At 41.4% G+C, this 22,264-nt stretch overlaps 3 protein-coding genes across 5 annotated transcripts; 2 read left to right on the top strand and 1 right to left on the bottom strand.

The window, feature by feature from the left end:
• The first annotated feature begins 32 nt into the window (after positions 1-32).
• On the top strand, positions 33-4,949 carry LOC141780812 (melanoregulin). Of its 2 annotated transcripts, XM_074656209.1 has the most exons (6): positions 33-705; positions 791-1,041; positions 1,240-1,402; positions 1,675-1,765; positions 1,860-2,023; positions 3,572-4,949. In XM_074656209.1, exons 2-6 carry the CDS (start codon positions 959-961, stop codon positions 3,764-3,766), a joined length of 696 nt encoding a protein of 231 aa, XP_074512310.1. In that variant the 5' UTR covers positions 33-705; positions 791-958; the 3' UTR covers positions 3,767-4,949. The 2 variants fall into 2 exon arrangements, with proteins under 2 accessions (XP_074512310.1, XP_074512309.1); XM_074656208.1 differs by having other exon boundaries at positions 33-1,041.
• Positions 4,950-7,474: 2,525 nt separating this feature from the next.
• tcap (titin-cap (telethonin)) lies at positions 7,475-9,883 on the top strand. The gene is made up of 2 exons (XM_074656210.1): positions 7,475-7,798; positions 8,610-9,883. The coding sequence occupies exons 1-2, from the start codon at positions 7,647-7,649 to the stop codon at positions 8,998-9,000; spliced, it is 543 nt and encodes a 180-aa protein (XP_074512311.1). The 5' UTR covers positions 7,475-7,646; the 3' UTR covers positions 9,001-9,883.
• Positions 9,884-12,570: 2,687 nt separating this feature from the next.
• On the bottom strand, positions 12,571-19,419 carry LOC141781633 (proline-rich protein 29-like). 2 transcript variants are annotated; one of them, XM_074657473.1, is made up of 6 exons: positions 19,189-19,419; positions 18,665-18,764; positions 15,861-15,976; positions 14,641-14,816; positions 12,913-12,971; positions 12,571-12,692 (listed from the first exon to the last, which is right to left on the bottom strand). In XM_074657473.1, the coding sequence occupies exons 1-6, from the start codon at positions 19,267-19,269 to the stop codon at positions 12,646-12,648; spliced, it is 579 nt and encodes a 192-aa protein (XP_074513574.1). In that variant the 5' UTR covers positions 19,270-19,419; the 3' UTR covers positions 12,571-12,645. The 2 variants fall into 2 exon arrangements, with proteins under 2 accessions (XP_074513574.1, XP_074513575.1); XM_074657474.1 differs by having other exon boundaries at positions 19,075-19,214.
• Positions 19,420-22,264: the final 2,845 nt, after the last annotated feature.

Below are 22,264 nucleotides of genomic sequence, written 5' to 3' on the forward strand. Positions count from 1 at the left end.
TCAACGTAATGATATAGATTTCTTCATTTCCCCCCACCGTGACTGCATTACAGGTAATACCGAATGACTCTCACTAAAGGAGTTGGCACGCTAGTTTCTACAAACACATTTTTCAGCTTTGGATCTTGGGGCTATTTATGTCATGAACAATGACCCTGTGACTTGAGCATATGTCACATGGTGACCTTACTGTTTTTTCTCCCACAGACTTCATGAGAATGAGATAATCCATGGACATGAAGCCGTCTGAAATTCAAACAATCCATTCAGAGATTTTTATTTAACCACATTTCTACACATTCATGGTTAAGTAGCCTCAGTGACCACATACACGGGGAATTAAATAATCCTTAAATCAATGCAGACATGGTGTATTGGATATACTGTAGAGTGTGTAATCAGACCTACGGTTGAAGAGGAGATGTGTTGTCCTCGGGGCAAAACACAATGCTACGAACAAGAGACGGAGCGGCTCACATGATGGTGTTGTGACCGTCTTCTGAGGCTGTGGGTGTGTGTTTTTTAATCGATGAAGGAGCGAGCGTCTCACTGCTCTCATTGTCCTCCATGTACGGCTGATGAGGAGCACCAGTCTTTGGGCTGCCATCTGCCTGAGTGTCTCTATACCCGGAGTGACTCTGGCTAATGAACTCTACTGGATGTGGAGCTGCTGCTGGGCCCTGAAGATGGGAAGCTGAACATTAGGTAGTGTCTGGATCAGTGACTTTTTGTTTTGTAACCTTTTTTCGTCCCGTTTCTGATCACTTTTAACAAACACTCTTCCTCTAAGGAATCTCTTCAGAGCATCAACAGAGACGTTGTGGAGTAAACCAGCTGAGTTTATGCATATCAGACCAGACTCGCCACTGGAATCGGCTTCACTACTGCTTCAAGAAGTTGTTCTGCAGTCCAAAGAACTGAAACCCAGTTTACGTCTGGATTATCACACCTACTCTAGATGGGTTCATTCTTTATGAAGTTCTGCTGCTGCTGCTGCGCTGGGGACGACGGCGATGACGATGAAAAGCAGCCTTTAGTACCGTAAGAAGACATTAGACAGGCCAGAAACAGAGTTCTTCACCACTTTAACACATGTTATCATCCACATATCAGCTACACTTCTTACCTAGAGAAAAGAATGTAATCCACTGAAAATGTATTTTATAGTGTCATGTGTGTCACATCTGATTATGTATAATCTCTAATATCTGTGCTTGTGTGTGTTGGCTGACCACACAGTCAGGATCCGTTGGAGTATTTTAACCGTGAAGTCCAGAAGCGTCGTGATGAGGAGACCAACCTGTGGAGCGAGCCAGGTGACCCTAGCCACTCGGAGAGAGATGACGACCGGACCCTTTACAGCCTGCTGCAGGCCAGGAACCAGACCCGAATGGGATCCACGGTATGTGAGAGAGTCTTTCAATCATGTTCACCTGAAGTTGAAAAAAGAAACCATTAACAGTTTCCACAGTAGTGGAAAAAAACTCCAGGTGACTCTTAACTGATGGCTTGAAATCTATTAACAAAAGACAGAAAACATTAATGATGAGTCATCTTAAGCTGTGTAAAATGATTGTGATTAGTTATTCAAACCAGCTCTAGGGCAGCAGGACAACGGTGAAATGATGTACTGAAAGAAATCGTTTTTTAAAGCTTTGTCCTTTTCTTGTTCAGGGCTATCGCCGACTAAGTGTTAACATTGAGTCCATGAGAGATACCCGTCGAGAAGTCCGAGACAAATGGAAGCAAATCCTGGAGAACTTAGGTAACGCTGGACGTACAGAAGAGATGTCGGACATTAATGACTGTCTCTTCTGCGTACAGAGTAACCAGAAATGGTTTGCCTTCTTCTCTTCTAGGTTTCATGGCGGAGGCAGACTCGCTGCTGAACGTGTCTGCTGGAGCCTCACATGACCGTATGCGTAACGCCCAAGCAGCACGTGACTTGCTGCATACGCTCCACACCGAGACGTCCCTCTTTAGCAGCAGAGAGCCGCCACCAGAAAGATATCTACTGATCCTGGTAAACTTTGAACTCACACACTAATCCCTCAAGTGAGAGCGCCCTCGCTGTGACCTGGAGATTAAGGTTAAAAAGCATCATCCTAACCATAAACTAACCCAAAACATGGGTGTGTTTACTCCGTCCCTGTGCTCCAGGCCACAACAAAAGATACTTTCCTCAACCCTTTACAGCAGTCTGGTCAAGTCTGCAGCTAACTTCAGTATCCAAAACTCCACTCAGGTTGAACTTATGGTGAAGAAGGTATTGGGTAGGCTGTCCTTTGAAGGAAGTAGTCCTTCAAGCTTGATGTACTGTAACTAAAAGTAGAATTGGCAGAAGGTTAGGGTCCATTACAGCATCAGGGCAGTGCCACTTTGATATGAATATTCCCTCTAGTGATGGGAATTACGGCTCTTTTGGCTCCGTTCCTTAATAAAGAGCTTAATCATTCTTTTATTTTATTTTGTAGTCCTAAGAGGCGGAAACACTGCAAAGCGCAGCGATATGTACATTTTCGTGCGAGCAGTAGCTTTCAGTAGCAGTACATTCCGGCTGTTCACACCAGCCCAAGCTCCTTTCTCCACGCAGGTCAAAAAACGATTCTGCTCCTCCCCCACCTTTCTCTCTCTCTCTCTCTCTCTCTCTCTCTGTCTGTCTGTCTGTATGCTTGAGTGTGTGTCTGTCGGTGCTTCGGGGTGCTTCAGGGTGCTTCAGGGTGCTTCAGGGTGCTCCAGGGTGCTTCAGGGTGCTTCGAGGTGCTTCCCTCTGTCTCCCAGTGCTGCTGATCTAGGACAGGCAGTGAAATTTGGGCATAACGATAAAAAGAACAGCTCTCAACTGCAACTTGTTTCCCTTTGTTTGTATCAAAGAGCCATTCAAAAGATTTGGGTCGTTCACAAATATCTTATATTATCTTATCTTATCTAAATGTTGTTTATCCTGATTATCTTTCTTCAGTTACAGTTATCTTTTTTTAATTGTTCAAAAGAAAAATGAATCAAGATTCTTCCAGTGGTTCAGATCACGGCCACTGGAGGACATAGGTTAATAGGTGGTGCAGATGCAGACGCTGTCCCTTTTTAAAGGTACAGTGTGTAGGATTTGGCGACATCTAGTGGTGTGGTTTCAGATTGCAGCCAACAGAGTACCCCTCCGCTCACTCCTCCCTTTCCAAGACTGTTGTAACATGAGCCGCCAAGTGTAAAGTCTTGGTAATGGCGGTACCACGGTTTTGCACTCTCACTACGGCGGCCTTCAGGTGACATAAAAACGCGAAAAGCTCTCTCTAGAGCCAGTGTTTGGTTTGTCCGTTCTGGGCTACTGTAGAAACACGGCGGACTCCGTGAAGAGGACCCGCTCCCTATGTAAATATGAAGGGCTCATTCTAAGCTAACAAAAACCCAACAGTTCTTAGTTTCAGGTGATTATATGAAAACATAGTTATGAATAAATATTATATTCAATTTCTGCTCGTAGATTCCCCAAAATGTTACACACTGGTCCTTTAACAGCCGTATTCTGACAATAATCACACTCACTGCTTCAACCGCTTCTCCCCCCTCACAGGATCGGCTCCTGTATCTAGACATAGCTGAAGATTTCCTGGCAACGGCAAAGCGCTTCTATCCTCCAAAGGATGATTCTGACGAGGAGGAGTCGGGCCTCGCCATAAACCTGCCGCTGCTGATGGCCAGGATGGCCATGAACGGAACAGGCAATAACGAAGACGACGATGATGATGAGAGCGGAAGAGACGATTGAAACCTGAGTGTCAGATCTTAAGATCTAGTGGCTGCAATAATAATAGACACTAGGCAGGGGGCAGTAGTCGTCAACCCTGGAGACCTGGATGACAGATATGCATAGCTCTTACCTTCAAGTGTCTGTTGCTTCTTCTTGGAAATTTTAGGCTGAACAGTTTCTCCTTTTTCCCTCAACTGGTTTTCTGGTAAATGTTACCGTGGTGTTAAATGTCTGTTTTTTTCTGTCTACCAGTGAGTTTCATCAAGCTCCTAGCCTGTTCATTGTTCAGCTGTTGTGAACCTTCAGGGTAGCGATGTTCCAGTGAGCAGAGCCTCCTTAAAGTATATTTGGTCCTGTGATTATCAGCCCTCATTTCATTCAATCACATGATGGCGAACTAACACTGAAGAAATAGTCCAGAAATCTGGTGATGTCAGATTTTTCTTCACAAGAATGTGTGTTTGTATAACTGATACTTTTAACTCTTTAAAGTCTCCATTTGGGTTCAAACATTTTGGAAAATAGCAGATGGAAATACAGTGTAGTTAGTGCAGTATGTAGAACTCTTTAAATTGGTTGTGGATGTGAAGGAGGTGACGTTTAGGGGATGCATGAGGGTGTTTTGGTTCCCCTCCAGTAATTTACTGAAAATGTGAAAGATTTCTATGCTGGAAGTTTGTGTTCTGGTGTCCAGTTTATGATGAAATAAAGATCCAGTCTAAAGCCTGTACAGTGTCACATGTTGATGTGATGCCTTCCCCTGAGGTGGGCTCATGTGAGGTGATATGAGTTTTACATTTACACAAAAAACTACACAAAGATGAAAAGAAGAATTTGCTGTGTGGGAGTCGAATGAGTCAGTGATTCCACATAAACTGTAGCACGAGAGCAACGTTCCTTTGAAGTGGAAACAATGGTGTTCTTCAGTCTGTTCCTATATGTCCTCACATGGCCTGTCGGCTGTGTACCCGTGTGTTCCACGTGGCTGGCTTACAGTCTGAGCCACACACATACCTCAAATCCTGGCCTGGTGCTGCCTGTATGGCGTCTGACCATCCCGCTGGGACCAGGCTGGGTTGCAAGATGGATAATGAAGATGGTGTTTGGGTGGTCAGCTGCTTGTTGTTGTTGCTGCTGTTGTTATGTAAGAGAGACACTCTGCTGAGGGCAGTCTGCTGGCACACACATGTACACACACTGAAATAGCTGGTAACACTTGACTCTGTGGTGCCAGTATGAAGCAAGTTGAAGATTGTGTGTAGGAATAAAAAAAATGACATTTTGCCTTATTTACCATCTACTGACAGGCCAGAGCGTTATCCTGAAACTGCCCTTCTCCCTCTCCCCCCCTCCCTCCCTCCCTCCCACTCCCCATCTCTTTCTCGGTGACAGCTCATTTAAATGTCACTTCCCAGCAGCTGTGGCGGTGCTGTTATGCAGCACAAAATTCTTCCCAGCCAGGCGTGGCCTGATGAAGGGGGTTGGGGGTGATGACTGTGACAGGGTTCACCTCATCACTGTTCACCTTTACTGACCCTCCACACCCCTGGCTTCATTGGCATTGCATGACTCACCCATAGACAGCAAGGAGGTAATAGCCTCTTGCAGTTTTAAGCCAGGTTTCCACCCAAAGTTCCTGGGACTTTTAGTCTCTGGAACTGCTTTTCAAGGAACTAAAAGGTTCTTTCAGCCCACTGTTGTCTGCGTTTCCACCACGAAGATTAGGCAAATTAGTCTGCTGACGTATGAAAAAGCAGCGTGACATCAGACGAGGGCTGCTGGTGGTCACAGCGTAAACACACACTGCAGCCTGCAGTTCAAGTTAGGTTTTACATTTACTGCTGCGTATATGTATTGATGCACGCTGGATGTAATGAATGAAATGCAGCAGAGGAAAATGAAACTAAGAGTGTCTGTCTCCACAGTAAATCATCCATTGAGTGTTTGATGGTTATTTATTTGTGCTTTAGAACGTAACCACCGTGAAACAATCGGAAAATAACTTTTCTTTCTCTCATTTACAGCACCATTTCCGCCTCGTCTTATTTTTGATGAGTCGGGAGGCCGACAGGCAGGGCCTAACTTTACTTTCAATGTTATCAAGTGAAGAAAAATGTTCTCCCCTCGTCCTAAATCGATACTAGAGTACTACCTTGTTTGTGAACGAAGCGATACACAAGATGAAGCCATTGAAGCAGCAGCGCTGTGTGTGTGTTTCACCAATCAGCGGCGGTCTCCACCCCGAAAGTTCCTGTACTTTCAGAGAGTACTACCCCCCCCCCCCCCCCCCAACCAGGGCCTTTTTGGTTGGTAAAAAGGCCCGTAAAATATCACTGGAACTTAATTTAGACCCTGGTCCCTGCGGTCGAAACACAATGAGTCAAAAGGTTCCTAGTTCAGGGGGAAAGGTCCTGCGGTGGAAACGGGGCTTTAGCAGACGAATACCTAAATGATAAAAACTCTGTGTTCCCTCATCGTATTGCTCAGTGTCATGTCGATTGTCAAAGATCTCAACACTGAAGGACCCAGCATAGCGACTTACTGGGTTTCTGAAATGGTATTTCATGGTTGCCATGGTGTCACAACATGACTGAAGGCATGACCCCGAGGATGCCTACGGTGCTCTCGCTCTTTCTTCTCTCTCTGACACGGAGCAATAATTTACACATGCAATGTCACCCTGCTGGGAAGTTACAGAGAGGAAACTGAAATATCGCCAAACTTGACAGGCGGAGGGAAAATAGCATTTAACGGTTACATCACTGGAAGTGAATTTCCGTCAGTGAAGCAGCTAGAGATTTAATGTCATCATTTGGCAGAGATTTAGCTGTTTTTTTTCATGGCTACATGTGAAAGACTGTGTGATTGAGCTTGTCATTAGGATCATTATACTTCATGTTGTTGTGTGTGTGATATGTGATCTCTGTTGTCTAATGATATCAGTACCTGATGTGGATGAATGAGTCAGAGTCAGGGACCGGTAGTAACATCACACCAGCAGACAACTGTCAGAGGTTAGTATGTGTATGTGTGTGTTTCACAGTCGGTAACCAGAGTTGATTATGGCTTGCGTGGCGCTCTGTCACCGAGGTAATGAATCACTGGGGATGGAGCTACTGTGAGGCAGAGCACTGCAATGGCATTTAATGAGGGGGTGTTGATGTTGTCACAAGGCACAGCTGTTGTATAAAGTCCTTCTGAACTGTATTATGATTTTAAAGTTAGCAGGATGTGAGACTCCATAAAGTTTTTCACCTTTTACCTCCAAGTGACGGATGTGTTGTTTCTGATGCGTACATATTTAACGCCTGAAATATCCTTTGGAAAAACAGCTGCATCATTGTTATCTTTCCACATTAACGCCGTGCCACTTGCTGCTTCGTGTACATCAAGACGGAAACCCTATTAAGATTCCTCTCCGCAGACTAAACCTGTTGTGTGTGTGTGTCTGTCTACATGTTTATATAATCTCCATACAGAGTGTCTCTTTGATACTTTCCCCTCTGAGACACCGTGATCCCAGCTGAAAGTGTTGGGCTGACTGGGCATATCGTTTGAGAATCAGGGGATTTTCAGCCCAATTACCCTTAACCCCTCCGCAGAGTTTGGGCTTCCAGCTCTCAGGGAACAGGGACACGGAGCACTTAGTGTCGGATGTCAGTGCACACTGATTGTAGAGTGACTTCATGGATCAGGAATAGCAACAGAACAGCTATAAAAGTCGTGGACAGACCCGAGCCCAGACAGAGACAGCACAAAGAGAGAGAGAGCCAGGAGATACAGCCAGCTGAAGCATCCCCTGAACAAACTGCCTCATCACAGAACACCAGACCGGAAGACTGATCAACAAGATCCATTTGGAAGCAATAAATCCAAGGAAGATTTTGCCACAGCAGACATGAAGCCAATCTGTAGCGCCCTGGAGAAGCGTAACGGCGTGGTGGTGGGAGCTGAGCTGGCCTGCAGCGTTCGGGAGGAGAACAAGGCTGACAGGGAGAGCTACAGCGCCGACTGGCATAGTGTCAGTCTCAAGACTCAACCTCAGGACAGGTGAGAGGTCACAGACCAACCAGAAAACATTCTGCGGAGGGAAACAAATCTATTTCTACTAACATCTTGGCTGTGATTTAAAGGGGACATATCAGGAAAAACTCACATTTTCAGTGCTTGTGCTCATACATTTAGGTATCTGGAGTGCCTACCAACCCACAGACTGTGAAATAAGACAACCCAGTCAGTTTTTTGTGCGCTGTCTAGATCAGAAAACATGTGGTTTAACAAGCCGTTCAGATTTGTCTCCCCTTCCTATGTCACTTGCGAATAACGGCCGTGTCTAGAAAAATTGTGAAAACTTGCAAAAATGTGCCAAAAACTTGACGACCTCTCGCTTAACCTTAACCATCTCGCAAGAGTTTCCCAAATTGTTCGTTACCTTCTAGACACGACCCTTGAGAACTACTTTTGCAAACGTGCGCCATATTTTTATTACAAGCCAATCAGAGCAGACTGGACTTTTTAGGAGGAGGGCTTAAAGAAACAGGCTCTAAACTGGAGCGTTTCAGACAGAGGGTGAATAAAGATATATTCAGACAGACAGTATGAGGAAATAATGTGGCTTTTTTAACATTGAAGCATGTAAACATGTTCTAGTAGAAACCCAAAATACAAGTATGAACCTGGAAATGAGCATGATATGGGACCTTTAAAAACTTCCTTACCATCATCAGATATTGAGATGTACTTGCTCATCTACTTTGGTAGAACTTTTCTCATATTGGAAGGCAGTTATAGTCTAATTACGTTGGTAAATCACAGTGAGTGCTCCCACAGTTTCTAACCATCTTTTCTCTGATGCCCGCAGACAGACAATGAACATGAATGACGACTCTCGCAGGGAGACTCTGTCCCGGCAGTGGCTGGCCCGTACGCTGAAACAGACCTGCCCCTCTGGTGTCTTCCGAGTGGGCACCGTGGAAAGAGGAGTGAGGGAGCACCAGCTGCTGCCAAAGAGGAAAACCCTCCCCTTGCCCATCTTCGTCCCCGCAGAGCTGGGCATCAGGCTCGGACGTGGAGCCCCGCACACCGAGGAGGACTTGCAGCCCTTCCCCATCCCGGACGGAGCCTGTCCCAGCAAGAGGACCGTGGACGAGATCACAAGAGACCTGCCCCCAGTCAAGCCCACCCTCATGGAGTTCGTCAAAGGGCCCAGAGACCTGGGTCGCTCCGTGTCTCAAGAGGCCCAGAGAGGGTGAAAAACAAAAAGAGAAAGAGGGGCTGTTAGGGAGAGACGAGATGGGTGACATTTGGGAAAGAATAGTCATTGAGCTACGTGTGTCAGGAAAGAGCATGACAAGATATATATAGATTTATCTCTAGTGACAGTCATCAAAAACCTTAAATACTGTAGATCTTTAGCACTATCTGGGTTTCTCTGCGAGCACAGCACCAGTCATTGTTGGCATTTGGTGGTCAGTGGTACTAAGAATGGTTGTGTGATGGAGAGGCAGGGTTTGTGTTCTCAGCTGTGCCATGGGCTGACCAGTTGGCCTCATCATATCTGCTGATCTCTCAGTGGAATCACTGCGACCTTTTGCCTTTTATTTTGTATTGAAAAGTGCAAATGCTCAAAAAGGTAAATGAAAGTGTTCTTGAGGATATCTAATTCATGGATTATACCTTATAGTAGTGGGTGGTGAAGGGAAGCAATGACACAGAAAGTGACAGATGGAAAGTGACGAAGAAGGAAAAGAGGGGAGTCGGAGGGGTGAGGGGTCGGGGGGGGCGTGCCTCGGAGTTGGTCGTCCTCCAGGCCTCTACAAGCTCTCGACACTCTCTGATCTCTGTGAAGAGGACAGCATGCTCCGGCGTGATCACACACTGCGGTTGTACATATGTGTGTGTGTGCTGAGTGACGCCTCTAATCTAAGAGGACGTAGGAAAACTAGTAACCTTACTGTGTATTAAGTGCCTTGTTAGTTGAGTGGCAGCTCATATCATATATTCTGTATGTTAGAAGAACAGATACTGTATTAGCTGATAATGGTGTCGTGAATGAATTTGAATTGTGTGCAATAATGCTGAAATATTCTCCCTAGATATTTATATTTTTACAAATAAAAGCTGAACTGCTCTTCACTCCTCTGGCACTGTGTTTTCTTTCGGTTAAACATACTCTCATTACATTTATTAATGGTGAATGGAAAAGGCTTTGTGGCACGGTACGGGTTCGGTGAATCAAACGATGGTTGGAAAGTGAAGATAAAATATAAACCTGAGTGAGGAGTAATCATAGCTTATTGTCACACGGTTTACAAGTATTCTGTCTTGCAGCCTTAGGCAGGTTCATCGCTGTATAACGCTGTGTAACAGATTCAATCAGACTTTATTGATCCCTGAGGATGTTGGGTTGTGGATGGGAGAAAATGGGTTACAACAAAGAGAAAAGGAGATAAATATCATTACAGCAAGGGGGTTTATAACCTAAACAATGATTTGATGTGATAATAGAGTGCTACAGGAATGAGTCCTAAACCCCAGAAATAGCATATTAGCACTTCCGGTTCCCAAGTCTTGAAGTCAAAGGGTTTTTGAATGGGTTTTTAGATGTCTGAAATAAGGTCTGTGGTTAATACAAGCTTAAGAGATTTTAAAATTTTGTTCTACAATATAAAATATGTCAGTAAATATTACGTGTCTCTAAGGCGGTTGCTAAGAAGCGGCTAAATGAGACTACTAAATGTCATCTCTCAAAATCATAAAAGTGGTGTTCATTTCTGGAGATTATCTCACGGAACAAAACGTGTAAATATCATAAACATTTGTTTGCCGGGAACCCGATCATTATGGAAAATAATGTATTTCAGGAGGCGCCATGATGACAGACAGGTTGAAATAAATAGCCAATAGCTGGCATAATTTAAATACTCTGAACAATCCCCACTTCACCACTTCACCACTTCACACGCCTCATTTATCTCTCATGTTCCACCACCTGTGTTTGTTTCCAACACAGAGTGCATTGTTCCCAGTGGTGCAATGTTGCTCAAAGACTTAAGCACACATTTGAGGTACTTGTACTTCATGCTACTTTTTACTTCTACTTCACTACATTTTAGAGGTAAATATTGTACTTTTTACTGCTCTACATTTATCCGACCGCTTTAGTTACTTTTTTAGATTACAGCTTTTCATCCCCTTCCTGTCCAGTGAAAACCACGTTATCTCCCGATGTGTTGATGTTGAATGTTTGCGATAAACAGAAGGATGAAGTGTTCCTTTATGTGTTGAGAGAATCCTCCTACTTCTTTAGCTAAATAAACTATTTTAAAGCCTCTTGGATCAGCTGGGAAATGCATCGTCACAAAGCTGATCTTGATCTTATAGAATATGATGCATTGCGGTAGATTAAACAGGCCAACAGTATATAAAGGATATAACATGTAACATACATATTAATGCAGCGGTAAAAGTAATCCAAAAACATCAGATATAATAGTAAAACACTGACAGGAAACATTTTACTGCAATATCAATTTTACTTTTAGTACTTTAAGAACATTTAGCTGATATTGAATGCAGGACTTTTACTTGTAGTGGAGTATTTTCACAGTGTACTTTTACTAAAGTAAAGGATCTCAATACGTCTTCCATCACTGACTGTTCCCTTGTTGATGAGCAGAGCTTTACTGGATGCACTTCATCACCTCCCCTTCTTTTACTCTCTAAATCTATATGCTCAATCTAATTGATCCATTAGTACCTCTGCCATCTGCTGCCCTTCTCTAATCTCATTCCTCTTCTGATAATATATTAAACCCTTTAACCCCTTCTGACTTACTGTCCCTGTCTCTCTCTCTCTCACTCTCACGTCACTCTCACATGTGTTTCTATGATAGGCGAGGTGTGTTGCTTTGATATTAATAGCTGGGTAAACATTGGCATTACCCCGGAGACAGGGGAGAGACAGCCGTGGTGGCACGTCCTTCCCATTTGAGCTCTTAATCCTGGTGTTCCATCAGAGATTTTGGTGTGCTGCCTTCACCCCCTATCTATAAAATTACCCTCCCCCACTGCTGCTGTGCTCCCCCCACCATCCTGCAATGTCACACTACAATCCAGTTTTAAAACTCCAAATGAACCTCCGAAACCCTGAAACTATTTTCAGTGGTTGCCGAGGAATGAGGGAATTGAGATGCCGTGCGATGTCGCGGCCAAATCTCCTAAATTGACATTGAAATTCTTTCCTATGCCTCAGCTGTCTCAGCTACACGCTGCTCGCTGTATTATCCCATTTGGCAAAGTCAACCTATCTGCTACTGCAACTGGCTCACACTGTGCATGAACTCAACACCTTTACCTGAGTTAAACACTTTAATACCTCAACATATCCAAAATATTCAATTTAAATCTTTACATTTGATCATGCTTTAATAGTCGTCACCTGTATTGATTGAGTAGTGTGCCTCTTTTCATCTTTCTGGCTACTCATCACAGTGTATTTAAAGAAGAGGTCTCACAGTGTCACAGCAATAGATCTTATATATGTTGTCACACTCTTGCTATGTCATACAGTGGTATGTGATGGCCTACGTCAGCCCTATAGCATGCAGAGTCACTGGGAGTGCTTGTCAGTACAGCAATAAATCTTGCTTGTGGTCCCACTTAACATCTGTTGCTGCTCCCTACTGGAGGATTTGGATAATGCAGGTTGAACAAAGCACAAATATAGTACAATATTACATTTATTTGCATGTTTCATCTTTTGTAAATTAACATAAAATACATTCAATTACAATAAGCAGAAACATGTCAAACATAAGTGTCTTTGAGTGAAGATGAATGAACTCAAGATTGTTTTTTTCCTTACTCGTACCCACATTTGGTGAGTGAATCAATAATCAGTCTCTCTTCGTCTCTGCTTCAGCTTCAGCAGCTCTGTTGTTCTCTAAGAAAAAATAAATAAAAATAAAACATTAGACAAATCTAAAGCATCTGATGAACTCATCTCTTCAGCCATTCATAATCAACAGCACCATAATCACTAATCAGGCCCCTTCTCATCACAATTACTGTGAAGCCTGTTGGCACCTTTCTTGTCACCCAGCTATGACATCACTGGAGCTGTTAATTGGCTATTGGCTGGGTGTTGCGGTGTGGTTGGTTACCTGCTGCAGGCGTGACACCGGCTCCTACAGGTCTAGTGCTGCTGTGTGGGGGAACAGGCCTGATCACACAAAATACAATCATATTAATCAGTGTGTTATATCTCCTGGATGTTTATGAATAGGCAATGATCACACCATGACAAATGATATACAATCTAAAATACAGTTTAGTGTCTTCTTTAATTCTTCTTTAATTGGATGGCAGATGCATAGTTACTACTCCACCTTAGGGATTGTGAAAAGGTGTGAGTTTTTTTCTGGAGCTGAGAGAGAATGGAAAGCATTCAAGTTTCATACATTTGTGTGAGAGAAAGGAACTTCTTTGCTTTTTGTGATTTTCAAGGCTACCATGCACAATGCTACTTTTCTCATAGTGTTACTAAAAAGGTTCAACAGGTTCTTCAAGCACAGCCCGTATAGACACAAAGCATAAAAATAAGTTTTGTTGAGCTGTACTGACAATGGATGTGTTATCATGAGTTAGTTTAAATCTCAACATAAGATATGGCAGGGCTAATAGACTATCTCTAAAAGTGGACCTTCTACCTGAAACAATGACACTGGAAGCTCATATGATGTGAAATGTACATAGAAATGTCATTGAAATAGGTTTTTAGCAAGTTTTGACACATCTCCAGTAATTTAATACTTTTTTCTCGTAAAGTTACGACTTTATTCTCGTAATATTACGACTTTTTTCTCGTAAAGTTACGACTTTATTCTCGTAATATTACGACTTTTTTTCTCGTAGTATTACGGCTTTTTTCTCGTGAAATTACAACTTTATTCTTGTAATATTACGACTTTTTCTTTTAAAATTATGACTTTTTCTCGTAAAATTACGACTTTATTCTCGTAATATTGCGACTTTATTCTCGTAAAATTACGACTTATTCTCGAAATCTCAGATTTTTTTTCCGTCAATTTGGCTCTAATACTCCATCGTAGCTGATAGAGTAGTTTTAAACTGGTGCTTTAAACGCATTTGTCTCAGGAGGCCGGATAGCTAGCTGCATGCCCACAACGTCAAGTCAAGTCCAGTTTGGGAAAACAACACTGCACATGCTCAAAGACTTCCAGCCTGTTGCTCAGCTGCTCGGTTTGGGATGCTGCATGGTACCCGGATGTTACCTGCTCAAGAACAGGTTTTCAGGATCTCAAGCATCTTTCTGTGGGGATTACCAAACGTGACAGGAGCAGAAACAAACAGTGGGACTGGACAGGATAACAGCAAGTTGAGGAGAACAGGTATGTGCCCAGTCAGATTATCACCTGTGATAAACTATGTGGAAAATGTCAAATTAACTTGTGTTTAATGTAAACTGAGGAACAGTTTTTCCCCCAGGCCATCAGACTTTTAAATAGATAATTCATACAACACCTTCTCACACAAAAAGTACCTCAATCATATGTCTTATACTGTATATACTGTATATGTTCTTAATATATATGTTCTTAATATGCCTTGTACAAAGTATTTCTTATATATGTACATTCATACTTCCTGATATGTTCTTAATATGCCTTGTACAAAGTATTTCCTTTTATAATTGTAATATAACTTATTATTTTTAATGGAGCTTCCCAGCAAAAAGCATTTCACACGATTGTACTTGTATAACCGGCGTGACAGTAAACATCTTGAATCTTGAATCTTGAATTTCCACCTAAAACGCCACTGAATGAGTTGTCATAGTAAATGAGGTGGTCATGCAGGAGCTGTGTCACCTGTTTCTGTCTGGAGGAGACGAGGTGGGTTTGTTGGGGTCCTCCTGGTAGACCAGTGTGGCCTGAGGCTGGAGCCATGATGAAGGGTAGGACAGGTAAGGGCCAGGCTGGTAATAGTGGTGGTATACATCTGGGTCAGCCTCATTCTCTTGAATTATAACCAGATCTCTGGGAGCCTGACACAGAGAAGGAGAAAACAGACCAGCTTTATTTCTGAGTGCAAGACGAAGATCATTACAAAGATTTCACTGCTTAACAGACACTGTCTCTAGTGTAAGAAATTACATTTTAATTTGTTTTAGGAAGTTTTAAGGAATGACAACAAGGTGGACTCAAAAAATAAAAAATGTCAGGTGAAATGAAAATAGATTAAACTGTTTTACCATAAAGGTAGACTCAGTCCTGGATTATGTCCATATAGTTTTCCAGTTCCATTCAACAAATATGAGCAATACACTCGTGTATTTTGTTATAACACCCAACCGCCCCCAAAAAATTCTTTGCAAGTCACTGTTGATGTCTTGAAACTGGAGCTGCAACTAACGATTATTTTCATTGTTGATTTAATCTGTTGATTATTTTCTCTATTAATCGATACGTTTTTGGGTCTTTCAAATGGTGAAAAATGTCGATCAGTGTTTCCCAAAGCCCAAGATGACGTCCTCAAATGTCTTGTTTTTTCCACAACTCAAATATATTCAGTTTACTGTCACAGAAGAGTAAAGAAACCAGAAAATATTCACATTTAAGAAACTGGAATCAGAGAATGGAGACTTTTTTTTTTCTTAGATATTGACTCAAACCGATTTAATTGTCAAAATAGTTGGCGATTGATTTAATAACTGACGACTAATCGATTAATTGTTGCATTTCACATCTGAGTTTCAAAATATCAACAATAAGTTTAGAGGAAACTTTTGACGCTATAATAAAACCAGAGATTATTTGTACATATCGCGTGGAAGAATTTGATTTTGTGTTGAAGTAGAATTCAATATATATATAATAAACGTTTAATAAATAAATAAACGTTTTCCTACATTTTATATGAAGATAAAGGTGATACACACTCAAAAACTAAGTTTCATATTGCAAGTTATGAGCAAATTCATTCTCTGTTTCATCTTTCTTTATTCCATTTTAAAAGTCAAAGCCCATTTTAATAAAATTTGGCTCAATTTATTGACCTAACTGACCCTGATTCTTGTCTGTATACCCACCGCAGGGCCCGACGGAGGGCTGGAGTATCCGAACGAGCTGAGAGCCGACATGGTCATGTTATTCATGATGACCTGGTGCATCTGGGCGTTCTGGATCATCATCAGCTCCACAAGGTCTGCATATGGAGAATATTACAGACACACACAGCACAATCAGCACTATCTGACGCTCCTCTGATTGTCTTGTCTATTTTATCAGCCTGCTATTCCGTCCTCCTCCCTCGGGGCGACCAGGTGATTAATCCACATTGTGTCAAGCCGAGGTGGTGAACGCATGTTTCTCACCTTCTTGTCACTCAATATTTGTTTGACAATGACTCACCTCGCAAAATTATTTCACTCCTTCCTACACTTTCTGAGCCAAGATTTAGGAGAGTCTATTCAAGTTACTATAATTCCACTGTTATTTAAGAACTCGATTTATATGTGTGTCTATGTAAATTTTAAGTATTTGTCACCCTGATGAATTAAATGCTTTCCAGGCAATATGAATGATATCTCTGGGCACTAGTTGTTTGTTGGCTCAGTGATGCAACACTCAGCAACTCCACAAAACTTTGTGATATTTCACCATCTTGAAGGGGTTATGTCAGTTTCATAAATAATATAGCAATAATGTCATCTAATGGTAGTCTGAGGACTATTCATGCAAAGAACATGTGACGCGTTGAAGCATGTGATGGCTGGATTAGCCTGGCCCGCCCTTATCCGTCTCATGGACAACATTTCCTATAACATCCATCTAATGCAGTGTTTCACAAACTTTTTTTCTGGGGACCCACTTTTTAAATAACAATCCATCGCGAGCCAATTCACAATAGGCCTTATCTTGGATAGGTAAACCAGTCATTTCGAAGGGATATACGTTTGATGAATCACAATTTCATTATATGCATGTGTTATTGAAAACATATACACATGTCAAATACTTGACAAATGAGACCAAATAAATGATAAACAAACAGGCCCTCGTTTTTTTCCTCTCATCAGTAAAACAAACAGAATGTACACTAGCCTCTCATATTAGATTCAATGTTATAAGTAGGCTACAATGCAGAAGTGCCTTAAAACTTGCATTCTTTCTAACAGCCAGCAGCGGGCGACTCCTCTGGCTGCAAAAAGAGGTCTGATTGTAAGTCTATGAGAAAATGATTGATTTATTAACCTCAGTAAACATGAGTTTACATTTTCAAGTCTTCTTCAATACAGCATGATGTTCATGTAGTAAATTATGGTCCCATTTAGAGTCAAATAGACCATAAAGCAGGGGATGCTTTAGGGCGTGGCTACCCTGAGATTGACAGGTCGCTACCACGGTGTTGTCTGTTCTGGGAGTTGTCCGTCTTTTCCTTTTACAGCTTTAACCCTTTCACAGTTTGATTTCAGTTCATGAAGGTTAATTATAACCTTTTTGGTCGCCTAGAAATGTCTTATTCAGCGTTTGGTTGTACTAAGCTCCACCCTCTCGTGTCACTTCTGGTTGCAAAAAAACAACATGGTGACGGCTTAAAGATGGCGACAATACAAACATAATATATCCTTAAAAATGTTAAAGGGAAATGTTGTTCTTTTTGTTTTCTGACGACCAAAATGCCAAACTCAAGCCTTCAAAACAACAGTCCATAAACCAATGGGTGTCGTCACGGTGACTACGTCCACTTCTTATATACAGTCGATGAATAATATGAACCTCCTTCATGTGGCTCAAAGGTGTACTGCAGATATAAATATTTAATAAAAGGAAGGAAGGAAATTGAAGAAATTCTGCAAATTTATTTGGCGACTCCAATATAATCTCCTGCGACCCACCAGGGAATGATTGATCTACTGTATCCTCTTAAGTGGAATTGTTTTGTCAGTATTGTCACAGCTAATGTGCTGGTAACAATGGCAGTCAATTAATGTTAAAGGTAGAATAGACACGATTATATCAAACATAAAGTGTGGTTGTAACAAAGAAGAATGTACCATCTGTAATAATTGAGACCCTGCAGATCAATACTTTACACCCAAGAGACATTTGGTGATCGGTAAGGCCATTTTCAGTGCTCACAAGTTAAAACTCCTACAGCAGCAAGAGAGGGATCCATTAGAGGAAAACTTCGATGAACCTGTAAAGCTAAGCATTCAACTTTTCCAGTCGCTGAGAGGGCAGGGTGAGGGCAAAGTTATCTGGTAACAAATAATCAAATTAAATCATTTTTGTTTTGTGACATTCTTCAAACTTTTAACGAATTCACAGGCGTTTGCCCCAAAATGCAAGCAAGTTGCTTCGTGCTGCTTAAAGTAGGCTTATATGACAAACCATGAGTTTAGCTTTAAATTAATTCACTTTAAGTTGGAGCACAGGATTTGTTTTAAACTCAAAGTGACATAGTAGCTGGATTTAAGCAGCCATTATAACTGTTATAACCTAAAATCCATAAGCACAGTAACAACTCTTAGACATTTTTGGAACACATTATGTTTAAACTCACAAGCAGAGGCTGCTGGAAGAGTTTTAACCTTTGAATCTCTGAACTAAATGTCGCTGACTTACAAAACTTTATTTTAAATAATTGAATTAATCCCTTTAGAAGTAAAGTACTAAACCGAGCTGACTAAAGCCTGCTGCAGCACTTGGATATGAATTTAACACACACTCATGCACACACATTTTATGCAATTGTCCAGGCTCAAGAGTAGACCATAAATAATATATCTGAGTGCTTGCTAGGATGCCAGTAATGTGACAGACTGGCAAGAAACAGCCGCGAGTGTGAAATCCTGAGATTTAGTTTGTGTGTGGTGACAGTGTGCCGTACCCTCCTTGACATGACCACCGGGCCTAATGGAAGGAGCAGCGCCAGGAGGCATCATGGTCGCTGGGAGCTGCTGCAGGATAGTGGTGGGCTGCTGAGGAGCCTGGAGGAGAGATGGAACCGTAATGAGGCTCTCTGCCTGGAGGCAGAGTGGCTGAGAATAAACTGTACAGGAGGTGTGGCTCTACTCCACGGGAAGGGGAAAAACACAGGGATTATCTCCCCATATGCAAACTATATTAAAAACATCACTTCTTGTAATACTAGAGATGATTGCATTATGACGTAAGACTCAGTGACGGGTGTTTGAGCTCCACAGAGAGCAGCAGGTTAGTTGTTGCTAAGATAAAGAGCTTTAGCCCGACAGCCTAATAACACACAGAAGTGAAAGAGTTAAAATAATGCACACTTACAGGAAATATCTGAAAATCATGCGGCTCAAAGTGTGGATAAATATCTTCTGTCCACGCCATATGTGAGAGCTTCAGCTGATATTATTTACAAGATACTCAGTATGTAATTCTAACCTGTTTGCTGTGATGCAGAGGCACACAGTAGCAGGTTGCCAAGGTGCCAAAATACAAGCAACAGTCTGCATATGCAAACATACTCACTCACCCACACAACACATACACACACACACACACTCCCTCCGCCTGTGATCACTACATTGATCTACAGTATGCAACACAGGCTGTTTGTGTAATTAATGCCACTTTTAGAAGCCAAAAGCAGAGCAGCCGGTAACTCCAAGAACTAAAACTATAATACTTTGTCTATAAAAGTATCCACCCACGCTGGACTTTTTATGTTTCACTGTTTTTTCAACAGTGAATCACAGTGGAGGTAATTAGTTTTTTATTACACTGATCTCTTAAATGTCAAAGTAAAAAATATCTTCAATTTCATTTTTAATTAAAACTTCGGTAGGATGTTCTTGATACTAATAGTCTGAAAGGAAGTAAGACTTTACGTACTCAGATGTACAAGTCAACAACTAATTGGAAAGTAAAAATAATTATGATGCTAATTAGGCTGCTAATGAGTGAATTTAATTTGCGTGCTGACATTTCTTAGTATAGTATTTAATTTTTCCAGCACTAAAACATAATGTGCAACTGAGACATGTTTAACTTTAAAATGTAATAAAGGAGACATTCTCTGTCTTTCCAGCATGTGAACACAGACGGAGAGGCTGCTGCATACATTATGACATGTGGCTCAGTTACATGATGAAATATTGATATGCTGCCTGATGGCTACAATAGTACAACAGGTGATAACATAGACTGCACCCTTAATCAACAACCTGCATATTAAACAGATGTGTTTAGATTAGAAACATGTGAACACTTCCTATTTACTATTTAGCATTCATTAGCAGTATAACAACAGTTACTGTAATACATTATGTATAGCACATCATTGTAGTTGTAAGGAGATGTAAGTTGTGGTCTGTGTATGTGTGTTTGTATTTGTTAAAACTATCCTATAGACCAGTCTGTCCTAAAGACAGGAGATTTTATTAGGGTCACCAAATAAATTAGCAGAATTTCTTCCATAAGATTTATATCTATAATACAACTTTGAGCCACATACGTGACATGTGTTTTGGAAATACTGCTGTAGGCAACCTATTACTGGTGTATAAACAGTTAATGAATGCATGATGACACAGTATACATAGTTGTTAGTGTGTTTAATCATATTTATTTGAAGAAATACCTATGTCAAGACATTACAAAGATTTGTGTCTAGGTATAATCAATTAATAAATGCTTTATTTACAGACTATAAAATGTATTAAGCAAACAGATATGTTTTTTAATGAAGCAGCAACATTTAACACCACAACCTTAATAATAATATTAATAACTTTATTTATATAGCACCTTTCAAAACTTTCAATTACAAACTCATAATCACAGCTAAAAGTAAAGATAAAATAATGGATAAAAGTACACATAAAAGAACAGATTAAATAAGTGACAGATAAGATAATTAATAAAAAGTAGTAAAAGTGAGTTTTGAGAGATGATTTGAAAAAGGGAAGTGATTTTTCTAGTCCAAGTTGTTCAGGTAAGCTATTCCAAACGCCCTGTCACCCCAGCCTTGACCGGGGAATAGCTAACAGGGCCTTGTCAGAGGACCTCAGGCTACGGGCTGGTGAGTAATGAAAGCTCAGCCAGGTAGCTCGGTGCCTCACCATGGAGGGCCTTAAACGTCAAGACTAAAATTAATTCTAAAACGGACAGGCAGCCAGTGAAGGGAAGCTAAAATACGGGGGAGAGGATCATGCTTTTGGGATTTGGTTAAAAGTCTGGCGGCTGCGTTCTGGACACCCTGAAGCCGTGTAATCATGTTTTGGCCGAGGCACGTAAACACGGTATTACAATAATCCAGACAAGAAGTGATAAAAACATGAATAACTCTTTGAAGATCATTAAATATAATAAAAGATCTAATTCTAGAGATATTTCTCAAGTGAAAAAACAAGAAAGCAATCCTTTAAAACCAAAGATGATCAATCCAGACCCACAGTAAAAACTAAGTCCAATCTATGGCCACATTTATGATGAGGACCTGACACATGTCAGCAGTCAAAACTTTGTCATGACAGAGAACAACTGAGGATAGAAACTCAGGCAAAATCAGATTATTGGACCACTGATTTGCCAAACCTGCTTGTTTCCAATAGTAACGAAGTAACGAAGATGCTTAAAGGAAATGTATTGGAGTATAAGGACACATTTTATTTTGGTAGAGGAGTAAAAGTGAAAGTTGAAAGAAATATAAAAAACTCTAGTACCATAACAAAAGTATTATTACTTTGTTACATTACACCACTGATATCAACAGGTTTTTGGATATGCTCAAATATCACAACGCCTATCTTTTCAAGAAGGTGGTTAAAGGAACGAAAGAGGGAGGCTGTGTTCGCGCGGTCGAAGAAGTCCGCCACCGGTTACGTTAATCGGAGTATACACGGCTGCATGCAAACAGGAATATTAGTGGAATATTCATTTTCATTAGCCACGTAAACGTTTAGTAGGAATATTATTTTTTTGTGCATGTAAAGTTTTAAACAGTCAATGTTGTGTTGTGTTATAAACCATTTCTCGTTTATACCGCTAATAAATACTAGGGGCATTAAGATAAAGGGTTACTTTAAAACTTTCATGCCTCAAAATCAGTCAAATTAGTTCAAATGAAGTCTCTTTTTCTGGGGTTGACAGAGAACATGGCGAGCACATCCAGAACAGGTATCATCGTTCTAGTGTCTCCCTGATTGCAGGAGCTGAGTGTGAAACAGCTTCCTTGTCTTGAATTGCTCCCATTCTCCCCACAGGTGATTTTCTGGTATTAATATTTAAAATAACAGTGATGTGGCCACTGCTGTGTGTTTATGGAGTGCTCAGAGTGCAACACCGCCAACAATCCATGTATAATAGACGGTTACAGGCTGAGAGCTTCAATATGGCAGACAACACTAATTAGCACACAGTTTACATTCACTGTACCACTCTCCCTCCTCAACCCTCCCCACTCGCTGTCAGTGGAAAGGGGCCTCTACACCCCCATCGCATCTACCGCTCTGTAATT

Source organism: Sebastes fasciatus, chromosome 13, assembly GCF_043250625.1.
Source record: "Sebastes fasciatus isolate fSebFas1 chromosome 13, fSebFas1.pri, whole genome shotgun sequence".
Lineage (NCBI taxonomy): Eukaryota > Metazoa > Chordata > Actinopteri > Perciformes > Sebastidae > Sebastes > Sebastes fasciatus.